Raw genomic sequence first — 24,454 nt, 5'->3', positions numbered from 1 at the left:
CGCGCACGACTTTGGTGGGACTACCCCCCGTGCTGCCCAGCGCTGAATGAACATACCTACTTTACAATCTCACCGATTGTGGAGTCTGTTTTCCGCACGTCAATATAACATGAATAGCTATGTTGAGCAACATTGTATCTAAATGGAAGTTGCTATTAATCTGTAGTCAGATAAATGAGTTTTGACCTTTTGGGTGGTTTCGATTCTTGATGGTAATTTGCCTCTCTTCCCAGCTTTTCTATACATGTACAATAAATTCCCTATTCCTCTAGAGGCTTACTGTAAGTACCTTGGCAGAGAATTTTGAAAGCCTTTAGAAATTATTAGCTACTTGTTTTATCCAGAGATAATTGTTAAAATTAACTGAATTTCTTATCAGTGAAGGAAAAGATCTTGGTATAGCTTAAATAATATTTAAACTTGAAATATCTAGAAATATCTGTGCTGTTGGCAGTAAAAATGCAAATAAAATGTAGTAGGTTACTGAGGAAAGATTGAAGAATGAAACGATATGTAGTTATATTGCCTGCAGAATCTGTGCTATTAAGCACTTCTTTAATATGGGCTATATGCCATCCCACCTTCTCCAACCCCTACTACATCTCAAAAAAGATGTAGTAGAACTAGCAAAGTTCCAGAAAAGGGCTCCTAGGGTGTAGGGCAGTGTCCATACAGGAACAGACTAAATATGCAGGCAGTCTTGAACTTGCAGAAAGGCATGACTTTCTGGATAAAGGATAATAATATAGAGGTCTATGAAAACATTAACAGTGGAGAGAAAGTGGAAAGGGAATGATTACACATTACAACTAAAGGAATATTTAGGGTTCTTTTAAAAAAGTAGACTTAGTACAAACAAAGAGAAAATACATTTTCACAATATATGAATTGTGGAACTTCTTGTTACTGGCCACAATGGAGGCCAAAAGGATAGGTGGACTCAGAGATTAGACAAATGTATGGAAGGTCCTTCTTCTTTTAAGACAAGTTTGTTTAAATAAATAAACTATTCCACAAAGAAGCTTTAACTGAGAAACATAAAAATTTTAAATTTAACAGTTTCCAAATATAGTAATTATGCAAAAGCAGCATTCAACTAGCCTCAGTTCTCTGTAGTAATATTACAAAATAGCCAGTAGTTTCCAATTTAAGAATTCCAATCTTTGTAAGATTAGTTTTAATTTATGATTAGTTTTGACAATAGTTATCTCTAGTTTATTTTTTAAAATTAGGGGTTTTTATTAAGTGATTGATGAAAAATTTTTTTACTTTGTGTTCTTGGGAAGACATCTTTGTGTATTACTCATGGATCACTTAATAAATCACTGTCATCAGTCTGTGATTCTTTGTTTAGGAATGAAAACAAACCCTTTTCCTGATTCTTAGAATATGTCAAAAGATTTAGGATGTGGTAAGATCCAAAGAGCAATTATTTTCTTGATTTTTAACATGGTTTATTCAGCATTTAGTATTTGTTAAAGCTGTGACCTTTCCCACAAAGGGAATGACCAATGAATGTTTTTAGGAATGTGTATTGTTTATAATTTTTTTCTTGCAGACCATTGACAAGTTGCTTGTTCTCCAAAAACTTATGTAATTTTCTCAAGCCTTGTCGAGAAACCTCAGGAGTATCAAACTAAATATTTTCTTTTGCATGAAATGGTTGCAAGTTCAACCTTTGATTTCTTGAATGCAAGTTTACATTATGCGAATATAACAGCATCACAGATCTTTTTCAGTGCTGTTCTTGAAATGCTTGAGTTGAGGTTTTTGAAGTATTTTACATTTTTTATTTACTTTTATAGGGACTGGGTGCAGACAGCAAAAATCTCTATCCTTTTCTGCTTCCAGTTATTCAGCTAAGTACAGATGTTTCTCAGCCTCTGCATGTCTATCTTCTGGAAGATGGTTTAGAGTTGTGGTATGTTCTTTATCAAATTCTAATTTTTAAAATTTTATTTTTGTATCCCTGGAAGAAAAAAAAAGATTTAACAAAAGCTTTGACTGTATTAAGAATGTATATGTTCTTGTTATCTTACCTTGATATCACCTATATCATACCTTTTCTCAGAAGACGTGAGGTTAGGAAGTTAATAAAAGAAACACAGTTAAAAATAACTGAGTAGGTAATCTGTTTTCAAGCAGTTGATAGCAAGATACAGTTCTGTTGTGATAATGAACAGTAAGACAAAAAGTCTAGACTCACTATAATGTGCATGCTAATCTAACAATTTGATGTGCTTGACTCTGGGAGCACATTAACCCAATGATTCTCAGAGCTGGTTGCTGGAAGAGATGGTGAGTTTACAAGCATAAAATGCAGGAGAAGTTATCTTCCAAGTCTCAAGCTATCTAGTGACTGAACATAAAACAAGTGGCACTGTGATTGGTTTGCCACAAGGCTAATTTGTTTGTTTCTGGTGCAGCTGACACCCTAAAAGGAGGAAACCGTTACCTGGATTGAATTCAACACATTTCTTTCCTGCAGAAAAGGAACATATTGAGTTTGTCTTGAAATAGCAAGGGATTCCTTTGATCTAAATTGTAGATGTGCATTTGAATTATGAATACTTAACCTAAAAGTGATCTATGTGCAGCAAAACTAAGATTTATAATGCTGTTGCCTGGGGATGAATGAGGAGCTGACCAAGAGCTTATGGGTCAGGATTAAAGGGAGGTGTATTGGTTTTATGTGGCAAGGTTTTGGTAGCGGGGGGGGTTACAGGGGTGACTCCTGTAAGAAGCTGCTGGAAGCTTCCCCTGTGTTCGAGAGAGAGCGAGCCTATACCAGCTGGCTCTAAGATGGACCCGCCGCCAGCCAAGGCCGAGCCAATCAGTGATAGTGGTAACGCCTCTGTGATAACATTTTTAAGAAGGAAAAAAAAATTGGGACGTGGAAAACAGCCACCGGAGAGAGGAGTGAGAACATGTAAGAGAAACAAGCCTGCGGACACCAAGGTCAGTGCAGAAGGAGGGGGAGGAGATGCTCCAGGTGTCGGAGCAGAGATTCCCCTGCAGCCCGTGGTGAAGACCCTGGTGAGGCAGGCTGTCCCCCTGCAGTCCAGGGAGGTCCATGGTGGGGCAGATATCCACCTGCAGCCCGTGGAGGACCCCACGCCGGAGCAGGTGGGTTCCTGAAGGAGGCTGTGACCCCGTGGGAACCCTGCGCTGGAGCAGGTTCCTGGCAGGACCTGCGGATCTGTGGAGAGAGGAGCCCACGGAGCAGGTTTTCTGGCAGGACTTGTGACCCCGTGGGGGACCCACGCTGGAGCAGTCTGTGCCTGAAGGACTGCACACCGTGGAAAGGACCCATGCTGGAGCAGTTCGTGAAGAACTGCAGCCCGTGGGAATGGCCCACGTTGGAGAAAGTTCGTGGAGGACTGTCTCCCGTGGGTGGGACCCCACGTTGGAGCAGGGGAAGAGTGTGACGAGCCCTCGCCCTGAGGAGGTGAAGCGGCAGAAAATAACATGTGATGACCGTAAACCCCATCCCTGTCCCCCTTGTGCCGCTGGGGGGGCTTGGTGGAGAAATCCGGGAGTGAAGTTGTGCCCGGGAAGAAGGGAGGGGTGGAGGGAAGGTGTTCTGAGATTTCGTTTTATTTCTCATTTACCTTACTCTGGCTGATTTGTAATAAAAAGTGAGCTAATTTTCCCTAAGCTGAGTCTGTTTTGCCCGTGATGGTAATTAGTGAATGATCTCTCCTGTCCTTATCTCGACCCGCAAGCTTTTTTTGTTATATTTTTCTCTCCCCTGTCCAGCTGAGGATGGGGGAGTGATAGAACGGCTTTGGTGGGCACCTGGCGTCCAGCCAGGGTCAACCCATCACAGGAGGGCAGGGACAGGTGACATTATGGTGGGGGTCTGCTACAGGCCACCTGACCAGGAAGACCGAGCAGATGAGGCCCTCTATAGACAGATAGGAGCAGCCTCACGTTCACAAGCCCTGGTCCTCATGGGGGACTTCAACCACCCTGATATCTGTTGGAGGGACAATGCAGCAGGGCATAAGCAATCCAGGAGGTTCCTGGAATGCACTGATGATAACTTCCTTCTCCAAGTGATGGAAGAGCCAATGAGGAGAGGTGCTATGCTGGACCTTGTTCTCACCAACAAGGAGGGGCTGGTGGGGAATGTGAAGCTTAAGGGCAGCCTTGGCTGCAGTGACCATGAAATAGTGGAGTTCAAGATCCTCAGGGCAGTGAGGAGGGCACACAGCAAGCTCACTATCCTGGACTTCAGGAGAGCAGACTTTGGCCTCTTCAGGGATCTGCTTGGTAGAGTACCATGGGATAAAGCCCTGGAGGGAAGAGGGGCCCAAGAAAGCTGGTTAATATTCAAGGATCACCTCCTCCAAGCTCAAGAGCGGTGCATCCCAACAAAGAGGAAGTCAGGCAAAAACACCAGAAGGCCTGCGTGGATGAACAAGGAGCTCCTGGACAAACTCAAACACAAACAGGAAGCCTACAGAGGGTGGAAGCAAGGACAGGTAGCCTGGGAGGAATACAGAGAAATTGTCTGAGCAGCCAGGGATCAGGTTAAGAAAGCCAAAGCCCTGATAGAATTAAATCTGGCCAGGGACGTCAAAGGCAACAAGAAAAGCTTCTATAGGTACGTCGGTGATAAAAGGAAGACTAGGGAAAATGTGGGCCCTCTCCGGAAGGAAACAGGAGACCTAGTTACCCAGGACATGGAGAAGGCTGAGGTACTCAATGACTTTTTTGCCTCAGTCTTCACTGGCAAGTGCTCCAGCCACACCACCCAAGTCGCAGAAGGCAAAGGCAGGGACTGGGAGAATGAAGAACCTCCCACAGTAGGAGAAGATCAGGTTTGAGACCATCTAAGGAACCTGAAGGTGCACAAGTCCATGGGACCTGATGAGATGCATCTGAGGGTCCTGAGGGAACTGGCAGATGAAGTGGCTAAGCCACTGTCCACCATATTTGAAAAATTGTGGCAGACTAGTGAAGTTCCCAGTGACTGGAAAAGGGGAAACATAACCCTCATTTTTAAAAAGGGAAAAAAGGAAAACCCGGGGAAATACAGGCCAGTCAGTCTCACCCCTGTGCCTGGCAAGATCATGGAGCGGATCCTCCTGGAAACTATGCTAGGGTGCATGGGAAACAGAGGTGATTGGTGACAGCCAACATGGCTTCACTAAGGGCAAATCATGCCAGACAAATGTGGTGGCCTTCTACGACGAGGTTACAGCATTGGTAGATAAGGGAAGAGCAATGAATGTCATCTACCTGGACTTGTGCAAAGCGTTTGACACTGTCCCGCACGACATCCTTGTCTCTAAAATGGAGACGCATGGATTTGATGGATGGACCACTCGGTGGATAAGGAATTGGCTGGATGGTCACACTCAAAGAGTTGCAGTCAATGGCTTGATGTCCAAGTAGAGACCAGTGACGAGTGGTGTTCCTCAGGGGTCCGTATTGGGACCAGTATTATTTAGCATCTTTGTTGGCGACATGGACAGTGGGATTGAGTGCACCCTCAGCAAGTTTGCGGATGACACCAAGCTGAGTGGTGTGGTTGATACTCTAGAGGGAAGGAATGCCATCCAGAGGGACCTTGACAGGCTAGAGAGGTGGGCCTGTGTGAACCTCATGAAGTTCAACAAGGCCAAGTGCAAGGTACTGCGCATGGGTCAGGGCAATCCCAAACATGGATACAGGCTGGGCAATGAGTGGATTGAGAGCAGCCCTGTGGAGAAGGACTTGAGGGTACTGGTGGATGAAAAACTGAATATTATTGAGACAGCAATGTGTGCTCGCAACCGAGAAAGCCAATCGCATCTTGGGCTGCATCAAAAGAAGTGTGGCTAGCAGGTCAAGGGAGGTGATTCTCCCCCTCTACTCTGCTCTCGTGAGACCCCACCTGGAGTACTGCGTCCAGCTCTGGGGCCCCCAGCATAAGAAAGACATGGACCTGCTCGAGTGGGTCCAGAGGAGGGCCACGAAGATGATCAGGGGGCTGGAGCACCTCCCCTATGAGGACAGGCTGAGAGAGTTTGGGTTGTTCAACCTGGAGAAGAGAAGGCTCCAGGGAGATCTTATAGCAGCCTTCCAGTATCTAAAGGGGGCCTACAGGAAAGCCGGAGAGGGACTTTTTACAAGGGCATGGAGTGATAGAATGAGGGGTAATGATTTTAAACTGAAAGAGGGTAGATTTAGATTAGATGTAAGGAAGAAATTCTTCACTGTGAGGGTGGTGAGGCACTGGAACAGGTTGCCCAGAGAAGCTGTGGATGCCCCGATGCCCCATCCCTGGAAGTGTTCAAGGCCAGGTTGGATGAGGCTTTGAGCAACCTGGTCTAGTGGAAGGTATCCCTGCCCATGGCAAGGGGGTTGGAACTAGATAGATCTTTAAGGTCCCTTCCAACGCAAACCATTCTATGATTCTGTGGTGGTGGGGGAGCAACTTTGAAGTGCAGGATCTTCCTAAAATTTAAGATGGGTCTTTTTAATCTATCAGTTCAGAACTTTTATGTCTTCTTAATAATACTGATCATGAGGTGGTTATTCTGATGCCTGTGCTGAAGAATGTATATATGATATTTTAAGATGTCCTAGAGCATCAGAGAAATCTGGATGGGCCTGGCAGACATGGCTGGGACTCTGCTTCCTGAACCAAGAGCAGGAGGCCAGCTAAGATACTTTACATAACCAGAATTTTATTTAAATACAGTAGTCCTACACCTGAGATCTGGGAAGAAACTGGAATGTGTTGCTGTGGCTTTAAGTATGAATTTCTTTTATAGTTATTGTTTTCAAACCTCAGGAATTTTAAATTGATGCAAACAATGCCAAGCATATAGTCATTCTTTTACGTATGGTAATCAGTGCATCATTTCAGGGAAAGAAAAAAAAAAAACAAAACCAAACACGTAAAGGTTTGAGCTGGTTGCCACCACAGCTGCTCCTTAGAGGTGTAGAGCGCTACACACGTTGTCCTTGCACTATGAATATTCCTCTCTACCCACCTTCTCTGAATTCTGCCTGGGATCCCCAAGTTGGGTACTTAAGCATTCTCACTGCTGCATTTTTGAAGTTATGTTGTCTTTTTTTAAAGACAGTAGCATATTTTTCTTTCTTTTCCTACCTTAACAAGACCCATGCCTATATTGATGGGTGTGTTTTAAAGACTAATACTGCACTTATAACAATTCCTTGAAGCATGTTTCACATTATTTAAGGATCATATAGGTGTTTACCATAAGTTACAATGTTTTACATCTATCAGAATGATTGCTCAATGTTATTCATAGGTCATCTAAAATATTTCTCTTAATCTATTCTTAGGTTAGTGACGTTGGAAAATAGTCCGTGTCTTACACCTGAGCTTCTGAGAATATTTCAGAACATGTCTGCCCTTCTTGGTGAGTCTTTTACTAATAAAATTTCTGGGGTTTCTTGTTGGTGTTTTGGTATTTTTGGTGTTTTGGGTTTTTTTGGTCTTTTTTTTTCCCTACTGCCTGTGTTATTCATGCATTAAGTAATGCTGCTGTAGCTACAAGAACTAAGGGGCTGGCAAAATTGTAACTATTCAGAAATGAAGAACAGGTCTTTATTGTTTGACTTTCCCATCTTCTTTAATATTTATTATCTACTTACCCTCGTTCTGTTTTTTAATAAATTGATAACTGCTTTGTACCCAAAAGATAAGACAATTTTCAGTTTATCATTTCAGAGTTTTTTTTTAAGAAGTTCCTGAAATTTAACACCAAATGTGCTGAGTTTTACTCATATTGATTATATAGAATACTTGCCTGTTCTACTTAAAACCAGAATGATGATTTCTAGTCTGAAGAATTGAAGTTTCCATTATTAGCTTTTCCATTATTCAGTGAATAAGTTGTGATGGGTTGACCCTGGCTGGACGCCAGGTGCCCACCAAAGCCGTTCTATCACTCCCCCATCCTCAGCTGGACAGGGGAGAGAAAAATATAACAAAAAAGCTTGCGGGTCGACATAAGGACAGGAGAGATCATTCACTAATTACCGTCACGGGCAAAACAGACTCAGCTTAGGGAAAATTAGCTCAATTTATTACAAATCAGCCAGAGTAAGGTAAATGAGAAATAAAACGAAATCTCAGAACACCTTCCCTCCACCCCTCCCTTCTTTCCGGGCACAACTTCACTCCCGGATTTCTCCACCAAGCCCCCCCAGCGGCACAAGGGGGACAGGGATGGGGTTTACGGTCATCACATGTTATTTTCTGCCGCTTCATCCTCCTCAGGGGGAGGACTCATCACACTCTTCCCCTGCTCCAGTGTGGGGTCCCACCCACGGGAGACAGTCCTCCACAAACTTCTCCAACGTGGGCCATTCCCACGGGCTGCAGTTCTTAACAAACTGCTCCAGCATGGGTCCTTTCCACGGTGTGCAGTCCTTCAGGAGCACAGTGCTCCAGCGTGGGCCCCCCACGGGGTCACAAGTCCTGCCAGAAAACCTGCTCCAGCGTGGGCTCCTCTCTCCACAGATCCGCAGGTCCTGCCAGGAGCCTGCTCCAGCGCAGGGTTCCCACGGGGTCACAGCCTCCTTCGGGAACCCACCTGCTCCGGGCGTGGGGTCCTCCACGGGCTGCAGGTGGATATCTGCTCCACCGTGGACCTCCATGGGCTGCAGGGGGACAGCCTGCCTCACCAGGGTCTTCACCATGGGCTGCAGGGGAATCTTCGCTCCGGCGCCTGGAGCATCTCCTCCCCCTCCTTCTTCACTGACCTTGGTGTCCGCAGGCTTGTTTCTCTTGCATGTTCTCACTCCTCTCTCTGGTGGCTGTATTCTCACTGTCCCAGCAACTTTTTTCCTTCTTAAAAATGTTATCACAGAGGCGTTACCACTATCACTGATTGGCTCGGCCTTGGTCGGCGGCGGGTCCGTCTTAGAGCCGGCTCGTATGGGCTCGCTCTCTCTCGAACACAGGGGAAGCTTCCAGCAGCTTCTTACAGAAGCCACCCCTGTAACCCCCCCGCTACGAAAACCTTGCCACATAAAACCAATACATAAGTATGTAGGAGGTTTTCAAACTGCCTAAATATGTCTTTAAGTGTATTGGGCAAGCACCACTGAAATTAAAAGCAGGAGTTTTGCCCGAGTTTTTAACAAAATATAAACTTATTAATGAGGATTAAGATTCACCGCTTAGGAAATATTGATTTTTGGGGTTTTTTTGCTTTGTAACTAAAGGGAGTATAAAAATTTTGCAGTTTAATTTTATTATATTAATTAATATTTAATTTTATTATTAATATGTTTTTGTTTAATGAAATTTTTAGCTGTGCTTTTTTAGGTTGTGGTGCTAATATAGCAAATGGATTCTTTTTTTAGAGGAATGTGTTTATAAAATTACGGAAGTTGGCTTTTTAATAGATTGCTGTTTTCAGCACTTATTTTATTCTGACTGAAGGTCAATAGAAAGTTGCATCACAGTGGGTAGGTGCAAGATAATGCCTCCTGTTATTTCTCTGTGTATACTTGTGATGGAAAAGGACTTAACTGCAAGGTTCAAGCAAACGACGAACTTCACTCACAGACTTAACTGCAAGGTTCAAGCAAACAACTTGAACTTCACTCACAGACTTAACTGCAAGGTTCAAGCAAACGATTTATTTGAACTTCACTTACAGACTTAACACGCCACTATTGCAGGTTTTACAGATACAATGGAGGAATGCACTATTGCAATTTTTTAAGGCAAGAGTAGTACATTATTACAACCACAAGCGATTCACAGACAACCACAAACGCATTTACAAACTTAAAGCATAAACAATATTCACTTACCCCTCCAGGTAAGGGCTCTCAATCCCAGGGCAGTTACCTCAACTGGCGTCCCGATCAAGGGGGTGGGTGGGTGTGTGGGGGGGTGTGTGTGTGTTCCCTTCACAAGCCAGCTGTATAGTTGGAGAAATGACTCCCCCCCTTTCCAACCTGAATCTTAGGGGTTTTATCCCGACTTGTGGAATGGTGTGTATGACTACGTCTGAGTGCATTATGATATAGGACTGGAGTTTTCCCTTATCTTTCCTTTGTTGGTCTGTGATTGTTTGAATACACAAGGTTGTCCTTTGACACTGAAGCTGAAACCCTCCAGGTTTTGGGTTTGGGTTTTTTTTTTTCACCTTGCTTCCTCAGGCAACTGAATAGTGGTTGGATTGAGACTCAGGGCACACTATTTGTAAGGGATTTCAAGGCTCAGTTCAGGTTTTGGTTCTTTGAATGGTGCAGCCACTGCCCTGTTTACTTTAGGGTTTTAGGGTTTATCAGACAACCCAGGGCTAAGCTGTCTACACAGCTCCCTGTGAGTGAGTCGTCTCTGCAGAGACAGGGCCTCAAGGCAACCCAAGGCTGGGTCACTTTTGTAACCCCCCCCCCACGAGTTGCCTGTGTGCACTAGACATGGTGAAACTCATTTGTGAACTATGAGCCAGACAATCCACACAATACTAGATCTCTAATGACAAAAACTGCACTCAGGGAAGTAGTGTTTTGTAGTGGTTTTAGTATTTAACTCCAGAGCTATCTCTTGGGTTCTGTAGCTGACATACCATTTATCTTGTCCTGGTTTCAGCTGGGATGTAGTTAACTGTCTTCCTAGTAGCTGGTACAGTGCTATGTTTTGAGTTCAGTATGTGAAGAATGTTGATAACACTGATGTTTTCAGTTGTTGCTCAGTAGTGTTTAGACTACAGTCAAGGATTTTTCAGCTTCTCATGCCCAGCCAGGGCACCTGACCCAAACTGGCCAACAGTGTATTCCATACCATGTGACGTCCCATCTAGTTTAGGAACTGGGAAGTGGGGGGCAGGGATTCGCCGCTTGGGGACTGGCTGGGTGTCGGTCGGCGGGTGGTGAGCAATTGCCCTGCGCATCGTTTGTACATTTCAATCCTTTTATTACTACTGTTGTCATTTTATTAGTGTTATCATTATCATTATTAGTCTCTTCTTTTCTGTTCTATTAAATCGTTCTTATCTCAACCCACGAGTTTTACTTCTTTTCCTGATTTTCTCCCCCATCCCACTGGATGGGGGGGGAGTGAGTGAGCGGCTGCGTGGTGCTTAGTTGCTGGCTGGGGTTAAACCACGACAATCTTCATTCATATCTACAAACCTACCCTTCCTCCTCCTTGTTCTGTGTTAGTAGTAGACAGAATCTGCTACAGGAAGTTTGCACTATACAAATGGTCTTGATTTTCATAGTTGTATCACACTGTTGTTCTGCTTGTGTTAAATTTGGAAATAATCTGTATTTGTGGTTTGCTTATATTTGCTACTGTTATTTTCTCCCCACCCTGTCCTACCTGGTCCTCATGTGATACTTTCCAGTGTAGTGATGAGTATGAATGGAAACCTTGGCATATTCTTCTAACAAAAGGTGGAGGTATTCAGAAATCTTCTACACTTGTAACTATTTCCTTATTTTATGAATGAATCCTGGAGGCTAGTGATGCTCTCCTTTGGGGAAAAAAAAAATATCCTCAAGGGAATGTTCCTTTTTCTGAAAAATGACAGCTGTTCTATGATGCTGATACAGCAAGTAGTACAGTTAAGCTAGGTAGGTTTTCCTTAGGGTGAGGCTTCAAACACAGTTCTTTCAAATCTTTTTTTTTTTTAATCAGGGGATGGGGTCAAGTGGCAAAAACACAGCAGCCCTTGCAATGTGTAATCATAGATCAATTTCCTCATATAGACTTCTGGTACTACTTTACTTTCTGAGCATTTTTCTGAGAGCCTTTTGTTTTCCGAGTGTCATGTTAGGCAAAAATTTTGATTGCCATGGGCCAAATGGGTGTGCATTTTGTCAGAAAGTGGAAAACATTCTGGTACGCTCTTTGCCTGCAATTCCCTTCTGTTTACATCAGGAGAATCTAGCTGGACAGCCTCCACACATAATAGCCATGGCAGTGTGATGTTGAAATAGAGCTTGAATTTTAGATTAGTGCTAAATGTTTTTAAAAATTGGTGGTTATAAAAGCAGTACAATACTTCCATCCAGTACCCCTCCAGCAGCTACTTTATTGATTCAGTATATTTGTAAAAGGGATACTTAAATCCAGTGCAACAGCACAGTTTAAGCTGCAGCCCCTTGCAGAAAAAAATGTATTGATCAATTATGATCAACTGTTAGTTAATTAACCGTTCAGTCTTAGTTCTGTAGTACAGTTTCTCCAGTATAAAAGTGGCAGTATTCACCTGAAACTTCCATCATTTAAGAACAAATACTTCCTATTCTTCTCACCACAGTGATGTAACTGTCAGGACAAGGTATTTTAACTGGGAAGTCTGCTGGTTTTGGTTGGACAAGTGCAGAAGTTAATTCAAATTTTGAGATCCTCAAATGTAAACTTTCAAAATCCTGATGTCTTGTGTGCTTTAGCTGTCTGAGATAAGGCAAAACAAAAAGTCTACCCAAGACCGGTTCTCAATTCAGTCTTAAGCTATCAAAGCAGAAGCCAAAGGGCAGATATGGTGAAGAGAAGTTCTGAGTAGATGATTGCCTTGCTTATGTCTTTTGGAGCAGGGTGGAGAACTAGCTTCAAGGCGCTACAGAAAACGATTTTGTTGAAAATGCAGTATAAGGAATATGAACTTCCTGACCTTTAGTTTCTGAATTTATTCTTACTGAATGGAATTACTCCAATATACAGGTAATGTAACTATTTTTCTGGTGTGTTTAACTGCTCCATCAGCAATTAAATCCTTCAGAAAAAGTGCCCTATTAGAGGTCAACACAGTTGAACTAGAAGAGCCAGAAGGAAGGGAGAGAAGAAGTTCATACATGAGATTTTTGGACATTAGAGGTATATAGCAGACTCTGTCCTGCTGAAGAGGAGGAAACAGATGTGGCAAGAAGTCATCAGACTGGAGAGGGAGAGAAGATATTTTATCTTCGTCACGGTCAGATTACAGCATTTTTAAGTCTTGCATAAACGTTACTTATTAGAGGTATTCCTATACAATAATAGGGGACAAACTACTGTGGGAATTGAACAGTGTATGTAAATAGATACAGTGCAGTTTTGATAACTCAGACCCAGAGGGACTGTGGAAAATAATATTGATAACCATTTATATAAAATTAGATGGCTTGGTTATGTTGAAGGAGGTACAAATAATAGGCTGGATTGTGTATTATTGAGGTTGTTGGTTATTCATTGCATTGTGGATTTTGTTTTGCATTAATTGCCTTTGTGGGCAAGGTCCTGTGGGACTTGATTGTGACTGTACACAATATTTTTTTCAGAAAATTCAGGTGTGCAGCGATAGATTGCTGGTTCCAATTCAGGACCCTTAAGAGCTCTTTGAGCATCTAGTGTTTCCCATTGGATTTGGGAGTTAAGCTTAACCATCAAAGTAAAAAAACTTGATTTAAGATTTCTGCATTGTAACAGTACGTTTTCTTCAGCAAAGTGGTATAAAACTGAATTAGGTGTATTGTGCGCAAATTATGTCTGGTAGTTTTTGAAGTGTGCTATGTATATCACTTAATAGAAAGGTGTTGCTGTGTTTTGTTTCCTGTGGATGAATGCATGTTTAGATGATGTCAAATGAATATATCATCTGTTGCACAATTTTTAAGTGCTCTTAAGATGCTTACCAAGACTATGTACTGCATAAGCACTTGCTTGTCGATCATTGCTTCCTAGTCTACCAGTAATACCTTAGAAACCTGAATTTGAAGACCTCTACACTGCCTCCTCTCATGCTTTCTCTGCTGGAGCTGATTGTCTGTCTTATTGACAAGAATACCTTCAGTGTTCTTTGACTTTCATTCCTAACTTAAATTTGCAGCCTAGAGAAGTAATTGCTTGCCATTGCTTCTCCTGCATCTTTTAGGAGATTGTTTTTAAAAACACACTTATCTGTTGGCAAGCAATTCCAATGCTTGATGTGTAAAAAAATGTTTTGTTGGAACTGGATGTCAGAGTTGTTGTACAAATCAATTAATTTTCTTATTAAAAAATAATCAGTGCTATCCTTAAATCTTAAAGATACCAGGAGAAGAATGTTGCATTTGATATGAAGACTTGATTTCACTTGCAAAATTGACCTTCCTTCAAAGATTGTGGTGCTATCACTGATGTACAATATTTGTTCACAGCATAATTGTCATATTTAATTTCCATATCAGCACTGCTAATGTTTAAATTCTGTTGAAATATAATTGCCCTGTAGAGGGGTTGCAGAGGTTCTTTAATCCATCTCTCAGTGCAGCAGACTGAATAATGCAGAATGGAGGAATACATTAATTCTTGTGAGGACGAATGCATTTCTGCAGTGAGACTGCTTAAAATGACAGCTGAATCTGATATAATTTCAGATTGGGAATATGGTCAAGACATACCTGTTTCAAGAAGCATCAGGTTTAACGTGCCTGTGCTGAGCTTGTAAAGGTAATAGCAAAAAGCAGATTACAGGAACTGGAATAATTCCTCTGGTCCCCCCCAAAAAACAATTTGTGTCGTGGTTTAACCCCAGCCAGCAACTAAGCACCGTGCAGCTGCTCACTCTCCCCCCACCCAGTGGGATGGGGGAAAGAATTGGAAAAAAAAAAAAGTAAAACTCGTGGGTTGAGATAAGAACAGTTTAATAGAACAGAAAGGAAGAAACAAATAATGATAATAATAATAAAATGACAATAATAATACTAAAAGGATTGGAATATACAAAACAAGTGATGCACAATGCAATTGCTCACCACCTGCTGACTGATGCCCAGTTAGTTCCTGAGCAGCGATCCCTCCCAGCCCCACTCCCCTCAGTTTATATACTAGGCATGACATCACATGGTATGGAATACCCTGTTGGCCACTTTGGGTCAGGTGCCCTGGCTGTGTCTCCTCCCAACTTCTTGTGCCCCTCCAGCCTTCTTGCTGGCTGGGCATGAGAAGCTGAAAAATCCTTGACTTAGTCTAAACATTACTTGGCAACAACTGAGAGAGACTGAAAGAGTTAATGTCTCAAACATTGTGGTGGAGCAAGTTCTGCATAAAAACGAACTCTGCATAACAATGAACCCTGCATGGCAAGGAACCACAGGTGAAAAGAAGGATGAGCACAGGACATCAGCAAGAGGACAGGGAGGGCATGTCAGAGGGTGTGAGGGTGTGCAGCTGTGTTTGAATAAGCTGTTCTGATATGCTGAGTGGGGCAGCTCACCACATATGGCCAATGATCAAACAATGGTCATGTCTGCAGGGAAGGGGAAGTTACTCCCCAAAGGACCCCCAAGCCCACTGACCCATTTCCCGAAGGTTCTGAAAGCACAAACCATGCATGACACCTAATTAGCCTAATGAGTTTGAGTGCCTGCCCGAAGGAGGGGCAAGGAGATGATAAAAGGACACAGCCTAAAGCCCCACTTGCGTGCACGCACTGGAACTGGACCCCTAGGCTGACTGGACCAATGCTGGACCCAGGACCGGTGAAATCTTTCTCTTTTCTTTTCCTCTTCCTCTCTCTGTCTCACTCTCTTTCCCTTTTTTCATAACCCCTACACCTCATCCCTTTAAGACTTAAAACCGTTGACCAAGTCTGGGACTAAGAGTGGATCCAGCCGCCCCTGGGCTTCTCTCTGAGGAGGAGTCTAGAAAGCAAGGGGGTCTGCTCTGAACCTCCTGACCCAACAGCAGGGGTCTCCTTATTTTCTTCTCTGAACTGATGTATATGGTTACCACGGGTTACACGGTTTACTGAGGTAGTTTCATGCCAATTCCTGTTGAGAGAAACCCTGCCACCTATTGTTAACGCCTTCCAAGTTCAGTTTGCTTCTGCCATGAATAAAATGTTTACTTGATTGTTTGGTGTTGCTTCACCTTAATTTAGCCCGAGGGAATTCCGAATTCACCACGTCCCCTCCCTGGTCTGTCCAGCCTGTGTCCTGACATGAGGTCATAGGATTTCTTGTGCTTCCATTTGATAACATGAGATCTGTTATCATCCCGCTTTTGTTATTGTCTCTAGCAGGGAGACAGAACCTGAATGGTACTGAATCGAAGATAACTTTTTTCTTTGCAGGCATCTGGCACTTAAATGCTGTGTGAGGAAAAAGACTTTTAGAAGTAAATCATTTTAGTTGTATTTCAATGTGATGATGATGTTCTGAATTGTGATTTTTTTTTTCCTCCAGAGCTGAGTTCAGAAAACTTAAAAAATTGCTTTAAGATCATCAATACTTATATTTTCTTATCATCATCTGAATTTTTACAGGTATGTTACCATTATATAAAGCTTCATATTAGCACCTTAGTTTTCTGCTGGCAAACTGTTTTTTTGTTTGTTTTGGTTTTTTTCCTCATGTTGAGAAACATCATACACACAGACATTTTACTCATTTATGTGTATACGAGCATGTTGTTCTGATGTTAACTCTTTATGGCACATGGTGGACACTCAATCAAATCGTATTTGAGAAAGACTATTATTTAGAATTAGTGTTTTAATTTAGTACTTTGGTACCTGAAAAAGTCCTATGCAGGGTAGTAATACTTATTCTGTTAATTATCTTGCCATGTTAAAATTATGATCATAAGTTCTAGCAGGAAATGAACTAGAGATATTATGCCTTGTTCTTAAACCTTCTTAATTAGAAAACTCATTGGTTGTTTAAAAAAACTGCAACTTAATAAAACCAAACAAAAAAACCCCATCCCCCACCCCCAGAGAAACCCCAAAACAAACAACACTTTGATTAGATTTTAATTGGTTCAGGAAAGATGAGCCTTGCAGCAAATATGATCTTTGAAGAGAAGCTGGATCTTTGGACATATGTAAACCCTAATGTGTTGAGTTTTTAAATATATACATAGATATAAAACACGTTTGCATAATATCTTCTTTTTCATTTAATTTCAGATGTATGCTGCTGACTTATGTCAGTCATTTTGTGAACTCTTAAAGGACATAACTACTGAAGGTCAAGTTCAAGTTTTAAAGGTAGAGTCTAATTAAAATAATGTTAATACCCTGATATTCATCTCTGGACATCTGTATTCTTGGTAGTGTTTTGTCAGCTTAGAGTAATATTTTCAAGTATGATGAATGTAGAACATGTAGGAAAAAACCAGGTTATTTAGCACACATTTTCATTGGAGTCAGTGGTGTTTTAAACTACTGTTGTGGTTTAACCCCAGCCAGCAATTAAGCAGCACTCAGCTGCTTGTTCACTCACTCCCCCCCACCCAGTGGGATGGAGGAGAGAATCAGGGGAAAAAAAAAGTTGAACTCATGGGTTGAGATAAAGACAGTTTAATAGGACAGAAAAGGAAGGGAAAATAATAATAATAATAGAATTTACGAAACAAGTGATGCACAATACAGTTGCTCACCACCTGCTGACCGATGCCCAGCCAATCCCCAAGCCACGGAGTTCCCCAGCCAACTCCCCCCAGTTTATATACTAGGCATGGCATCATATAGTATGGAATGTTCGTTTGGGTCAGCTGTTCTTTCTGTGTGTATTGGTTTTGTGTGGCAAGGTTTTGGTAGCGGGGGGGTTACAGGGGTGGCTTCTGTAAGAAGCTGCTGGAAGCTTCCCCTGTGTTCGAGAGAGAGCCCATACCAGCCGGCTCTAAGACGGACCCGCCGCTGGCCAAGGCCGAGCCAATCAGTGACAGTGGTAACGCCTCTGTGATAACATTTTTAAGAAGGAAAAAGTTGGGACAGAGAGAAACAGCCCCCGGAGAGAGGAGTGAGAACATGCAAGAGAAACAACCCTGCAGACACCAAGGTCAGTGAAGAAGGAGGGGGAGGAGATGCTCCAGGTGTCGGAGCAGAGATTCCCCTGCAGCCCATGGGGAAGACCATGGTGAGGCAGGCTGTCCCCCTGCAGTCCATGGAGATCCACGGTGGAGCAGATATCCACCTGCAGCCCGTGGAGGACCCCACGCCCGGAGCAGGTGGGTTCCCGAAGGAGGCTGTGACCCCGTGGGAAGCCCGTGCTGGAGCAGGCTCCTGGCAGGACCTGCGGATCTGTGGAGAGAGGAGCCCACGTTGGAGCAGGTTTTCTGGCAGGACTTGTGACCCCGTGGGGGACCCACGCTGGAGCAGTGTGCTCCTGAAGGACTGCACGCCGTGGTAAGGACCCATGCTGGAGCAGTTTGTTAAGAACTGCAGCCCATGGGAAGGACCCCCATTGGAGAAGTTCATGGAGGACTGTCTCCCGTGGGTGGGACCCCACGCTGGAGCAGGGGAAGAGTGTGATGAGCCCTCACCTTGAGGAGGATGAAGCGGCAGAAAATAACATGTGATGAAATGACCGTAAACCCCATCCCCATCCTGCTGTGCCGCTGGGGGGGCTTGGTGGAGAAATCCGGGAGTGAAGTTGTGCCCGGGAAGAAGGGAGGGGTGGAGGGAAGGTGTTTTGAGATTTGGTTTTATTTCTCATTACCCTACTCTGGTTGATTTGTAATAAACTGATTTAATTTTCCCCAAGCTGAGTCTGTTTTTCCCATGACGGTAATTGGTGAATGATCTCTCCTGTCCTTATCTTGACCCACGAGCCCTTTGTTATATTTTTCTCTCCCCTGTCCAGCTGAGGAGGGGGGAATGATAGAACGGCTTTGGTGGTCACCTGGCGTCCAGCCAGGGTCAACCTATCACAGTTTCTTGTGCACTCTGCTGGCAGGGCAGTATGAAAAGCCGAAAAGTCCTTGCCTTAGTATAAACACTTCTTAGCAACAACTAAAACATAAGCGTATTATCAACATTATTCTCATCCTAAATCCAAAACACAGCACTATACCAGCTACTAAGAAGAAAATTAACTTTATTCCAGCCAAAATCAGGACAACTACACATTTAAAGTGTGTGCACGTGTGTATAAAGAGTGCGTATATACATGTGCACATAAATATATTTTTTAAAAAATACTAATTTTCCCAAGAGAAGGTTAGTATAGCCCCAAATAGAGCACCCTAAAAGATAATTACGTAATGCACTGTTCCTGTACCCTCTCTGCAATCCTTTCTTTACTTCATGTGATTCCAAGGTGGTGTCATTAGATAAATGACTTCTAAGCTAGTTTGAGTCTGAGTTTGTATAAATGGATTTAGATTAAGAGTTCTTTCCCATTTGATTATTTTCTAGATTACTAGAGAAAGGAGGTTAGTGAGGGCTTGGACCCTCATGAAAATAGTTTGTTCTACAGCTTGGCAACAGCACACTTAAACAGCCAGATGACCAGTCACTGCATTGCAAAGATGATGCTATTCATAGAAAATCTTGAGAGCATTAAGTTGCAAAGCAAGGATTGTGTTTGGATCAAAGTAACTTGATTTAATCTTTGGCTATCAGTGGACTCATGGAAGTTAGAGTTGTTAATTTCTAATTGAATTTTGGAATGGAGATTACCAAAGTATAACATAAAAGATACTCACACTTCTAGTTACAAAATAAAAAGGCCAAATTAATCTAATTATGGAAGCTGTCCTAATTGAATTTTCAGCTTGGTTCAGAATTCAGAAAAAATATTTTTCATTATTTGGATGAAAATGCAACATTAAGAAATTATTTAACCCTAAAAAAGCCAAAATTATACTTGTGTATGAATAATCTAGGTTCATTTTGCAGGTTTCTAATAAAAATGTGAAAAGTTAGGTAATCTAATTGCTGTATCTAGCCATCCAAATTGTGAGTTTTGTCTCTACCCTATCAGCCAGTACTGATCTTTTTGCTCATACAAACAACATTATTATATCTACTAATTTTTTGATATAGTAATTTTCCTTTTTAGTATTCAATACAATAAAAATAATCATATGGTTCAATTTTTGTAACTGCACACTTGAATAACTGTCAAGATAAGGGTTAAGTAATGAGTCTGCATACATGTGTATTATTATAAAAACTGTTTAGGTGATTTTATGATTAAATAAGCACTAAAGGATCAAGATTCACTTTTTGGTTTTTTTGCTGCATTTCTGTATGACCATTAGAACTTAATAGGTCTAGAGCCAAGCTTTTCCAGTCTTTATTGAATGTTGAATGTATGTGCTCTCTTTATCATATTCCTTTGTGTAGTATACTTGCATTTGTACCATGACAGTGTTCAACCAATCTTTGCTTTTGTCATGAATTGCTGTTGTAATGGCAACAACTGCTTAAATAGAGTTGCTAGAGGCTTTTCAAAGTATTTTAAAAACTATTTTCACACAAACTTCAAATGGTATTATGAAACATATGTTATGTAATTCATAAGCTTTTAAAATATTAAACATGATACTTTAAATGTGCCTTTTGAAGAATTTCAGGAGGAAATAAAATTGGACTATGCACTGAAAGATAGTTGAGGAGTAACTGTAGTGTATTACTTTTTATGTTTCCAGTGGCTGTACTTGGAACTCTGTGTTGCTTACAGAAATCTTGGACTTGATTTCAGTTAATTATAAATGTAACGGAGGCAAAAGTTAGAGCCCACCTATCTCTTTGGGTTGCACAACTGCTTGCAGAATCCCAGGAAAGGAAAGCAAAGCAACAGAAGTTGATAGTTCTCTCCATTTGTAGTTCTTGCTGTGAGGAGCTTAAGGACTCTAGTTCTGTAGTTTAAAATGTCAATTCATCTCTATCAATACTGTTATTTAGAGTCTATAGTTGGGCAACTGTTTGATGCAGCAGCTTGTAATGTGATCCCTAAAATGGAATGATGCTGCTAATATAGTATCGTTTATCCACTTGGCTCCCAGTGTGACCTTGCATTATCCACAAGGTTTGTCCAGTATACTTTGAACACCCTCCTAATATGCCTACCTGCAGAGGCATAACTGAGATAGATATAATCCATGTAAGTATTTTTATAAAAAAGAAAATGTTTTGTCAGGCATCACTATGCTGACATGTTAAACAAAAAAACCCTAAGATAAATATTGGGAAAAGAAACACCTGGGAGCATTCTCTGAAATATTTTCTTACAAGCAGCTTTGGCTGGATTGAAAATAGACATTAGAACAGTAAATAAATGGATAAGGTTGAAAAACATTAATTTGGATTGATAAAACTATTTATTTAAAGATTGCTGAGGCTTGATGTGACTTGACTTTCTAATTATCTGAGAGAGACCATCAAAGGTTTGAAAAGATTCTGTACAAGGAACAAGTGAGTTAGCCAAAACTTTCAGTTCCCAAAAGATATGAGTGGGGGAAAAGTTATGGTTCCCCCCCCATATAACAGTATGTTAAAGGTCTACAAAATTGAGAGGCAGTGAAAGGGGTCAACTGCTTAACACCTCTCTCAAGGCAAGTGTCGTGGTTTAAGCCCAGCCGGCAACAAAGCACCACGAAGCTGCTCGCTCACTCCTCCCCCCCGGCCCCGGTGGGATGAGGAAGAGAAAATATAAAGAAACACTCGCGGGTCGAGACAAGGACAGGGAGGGATCACTCACCGCTTATGGTCACAGGCAAAAGACAGGCTCAACTTGGGGAAAAAACAACATCAATTTAATTTACTACAAATCAAATCAAAACAAGGATACTGAGAAGTAAAACCAAATCTCAGAACACCTTCCCCCCACCCCTCCCTCCTTCCCAGCTCAACTCCACTCCCAATTTTCTCTACCTCCTCCCCCTGAGGGAGAAAAAAAGAAAGAAGAAAAAGAAAAAAAACCCAAAGCAACAAAAACCCCAAAGCTCTTCCTTCAAGCAGCAGGATTTTTACATACACATGGGTTCACCGGAGACCGGACAAGAGCACAGAAGAACAGTTCCTTGAGGAAGTCCCCCTGAGACGAAAGTAGGTGGAGACTGAGAAGAGCATTTAAAGGAGGTACCTTTATATGCTTGCCCCATTCTTTCTTTTTTATACACATCTGTGCATAGATGTGTGGTCTCTGTCCTTACTCCCCATAGGAGTGTATAGGTATCAGCCCATTATTCTCACAGCCTCTTCCCCTCTCCATCTTGGTACAAGGAGAGAGCCCAAACAGCTGGGGAGAAGAAAGCCTGAAGAACACAGAAAAAAAAAAAATTACTTCAGGGAACAGCTCATGGGGGAAGAAAAAAAGAGCAGAGAAGAATGTAAAAACTGGGCACGGGTGTGTGTGCGTGTGTACTGAGAATAGCACATCTTACTTGATCATCTGCAAAGAGATGGTAGGTCCTAATCAATGGTTCTTCAAAAAAGTAACAGGACAAAGCTATGGAAATAAGCTTTAAACTGCTGGCACTCCTCCCTGTCAACCCCACCTCATCAAGCTGCTTTTCCTGGAGCCGGGGCTGGCCAGATTTGCCAGGGCCAGGAGGAGGCTGATGCGGAGGTGCTTGGCGGGTTTCACTTGGCATGTCAGTTTTCATCAGGTCTGTTATGCAGATCAGGTTTGCAGAATACTTCACTAGAATATACTTTCAGGAATCCTGGGTTTTGCTGGTATTTAATGGTAAACATCCTACCAGGACTTTATATATAGACTAGTATATGTAGTTTTAAAGCTACAGTTAAGATTTTTAAATGTACTTTACTAATTGTCTAATTTGCTTTTGTTCTTAAGGTTGTGGAAAATGTCCTAAAAGTAAATCCTGTTTTGGGTCCTCAAATGTTTCAACCCCTTCTGCCATCAGTATTCAGGGGGATTATAGATGGGGAGGTAAGAGTTACTCTTTTAAACTACTCTCTACTTTTCGTTTTGAACAGGAAAGTACCTTCTGTTATCTGGTCCAGTTTTCTCATATTGACATTGCTCTCGCTTTCTCTAGTTTTAAGAGCATCTGATAGGTCTTTGGCAGCTATTTTAAAAGTCTGTACATAGTAGCACAAGAGTTACAGCAACATATTCATCACTTATTCTGTCATCTAGTGTTTATTTTAATAAAATAACACAAATTTTATTCTGCCATTCCTTCACTGTTAACACTGAAAAGTTGCTATGACTATACACTTAGATCCTTTGTAGGTGTTGGGGTTGTTTGTTGTGCTTTAAGACACTTATACTACTCCTTTTTAAGTGTACCTGTACCAGAGAGAAACAAACTGAAAGGGAAGGATGTCATGGTTTAACCCCAGCCAGCAACTAAGCACCACATAGCCGCTCAACTCACTCCCCCCACAGCGGGATGGGGGAAGAGAATTGGAAGGGTAAAAGTGAGAAAACTCGTGGGTTGAGATAAAACCAGTTTAATAATTGAAATATGATAATAATAATAATGATGATGATGATGATGATGATGCAATGAAAAGGAAAATAACAGCGAGAGAGAAATAAAACCCAGGACAGACAAGTGATGCAAATGAAAACAGTTACTCACCACCAACCGACCGATGCCCAGCCAGTCCCCAAGCAGCAGCCTCCCTGCCAACCTCCCTCCTAGTTTTATTGCTGAGCATGACATCATATGGTATGGGATATCCCTTTGGTCAGTTGGGGTCAGCTGTCCCAACTGTGTCCCCTCCCAACTTCCTGTGCACCCCCAGCCTACTCACTGGCAGGGCAGTGTGAGAAGCAGAAAAGGCCTTGACTCTGTGTAAGCACTATTTAGCAATAACTAAAACATCCCTGTGTTATCAACACTGTTTCCAGCACAAATCCAAAACATAGCCCCATACTAGTTACTATGAAGAAAATTAACTCTATCCTAGCCAAAACCAGCACAAAGGACAAGATTGACTTTGTTGCAAATATTTTGATAAAAGAAATTAAAATCTAATTATAAAGGAGTTTGGTTCGATTAAAAAGTAGAAATTATGAAGCATAGGTATGGGAGTGTTAAGTTTGAAATGTAGCCATAGGAACTTAGAAAATGTATAATGTGTAACCATAAAAATTCAAGTATTGTTTAAAATCATCTAACCACAGAAGCTTTGACAAAGATTAGTAGTCTTGTAGTGTTTGTTTTAGAAACTGAGGAAACCGTTATGGACACCAGTTTGCTGCTTGGAAACACCTGAGAGGTCAAAAAGCGGACGAGTGAGGAAGACTATGAAAGACCACCAGAGGACTCCTGAAGACCACCAGAGACCTTCACTGCACCTGCGTAAAGGACATTTACATATGCTAATGATTTCCCGGAAACCTAATGAATATGTATAACCTTTCCTGGAAACCTAATGAATATGCATGAATAAGTTTTGATATAAGGTGTATTGTTTTGGTGTTCAGGTGTGCGTGGTTCGTGAGAGGACTCACCCGCGCACCCGGCCGTCAATAAAGAAGTGTCTGCTTATCTACACTAAATTGGTGTTGATAAGTTCTTTATTCCGAGTTTTTCGGCAACAACTTGATGTCGTGGTTTAACCCCAGCCAGCAACTAAGCACCATGCAGCCGCTCACTCACTGCCCCCCCATCCAGTGGGATGGGGGAGAAAATCGGGAAAAAGAAGTAAAACTCGTGGGTTGAGATAAGAATGGTTTAATAGAACAGAAAAGAAGAAACTAATAATGATAATGATAACACTAATAAAATCACAGCAGTAGTAATAAGAGGATTGGAATGTACAAATGATGCGCAGGGCAATTG

General features: G+C 42.0%; 1 protein-coding gene across 1 annotated transcript in view; it reads left to right on the top strand.

Moving 5' to 3' along the window:
• Positions 1–23,520, top strand: part of LOC138683422 (importin-11-like) — a 109,744-nt gene extending 86,224 nt beyond the window's left edge. Inside the window, 5 exon segments of the mRNA XM_069775139.1 lie at positions 1,806–1,921; positions 7,309–7,385; positions 16,144–16,223; positions 16,869–16,949; positions 22,492–23,520. Coding sequence (XP_069631240.1) covers positions 1,806–1,921; positions 7,309–7,385; positions 16,144–16,223; positions 16,869–16,949; positions 22,492–22,749 — 612 coding nt within the window. The 3' untranslated portion in view covers positions 22,750–23,520.
• The last annotated feature ends 934 nt before the right edge of the window (positions 23,521–24,454 follow it).

This window comes from Haliaeetus albicilla, chromosome W (genome assembly GCF_947461875.1).
Source record: "Haliaeetus albicilla chromosome W, bHalAlb1.1, whole genome shotgun sequence".
Lineage (NCBI taxonomy): Eukaryota > Metazoa > Chordata > Aves > Accipitriformes > Accipitridae > Haliaeetus > Haliaeetus albicilla.
The sequence above is the reverse complement of the archived record's forward strand: the minus strand, read 5'-3'. Positions and strand labels throughout refer to the sequence as shown.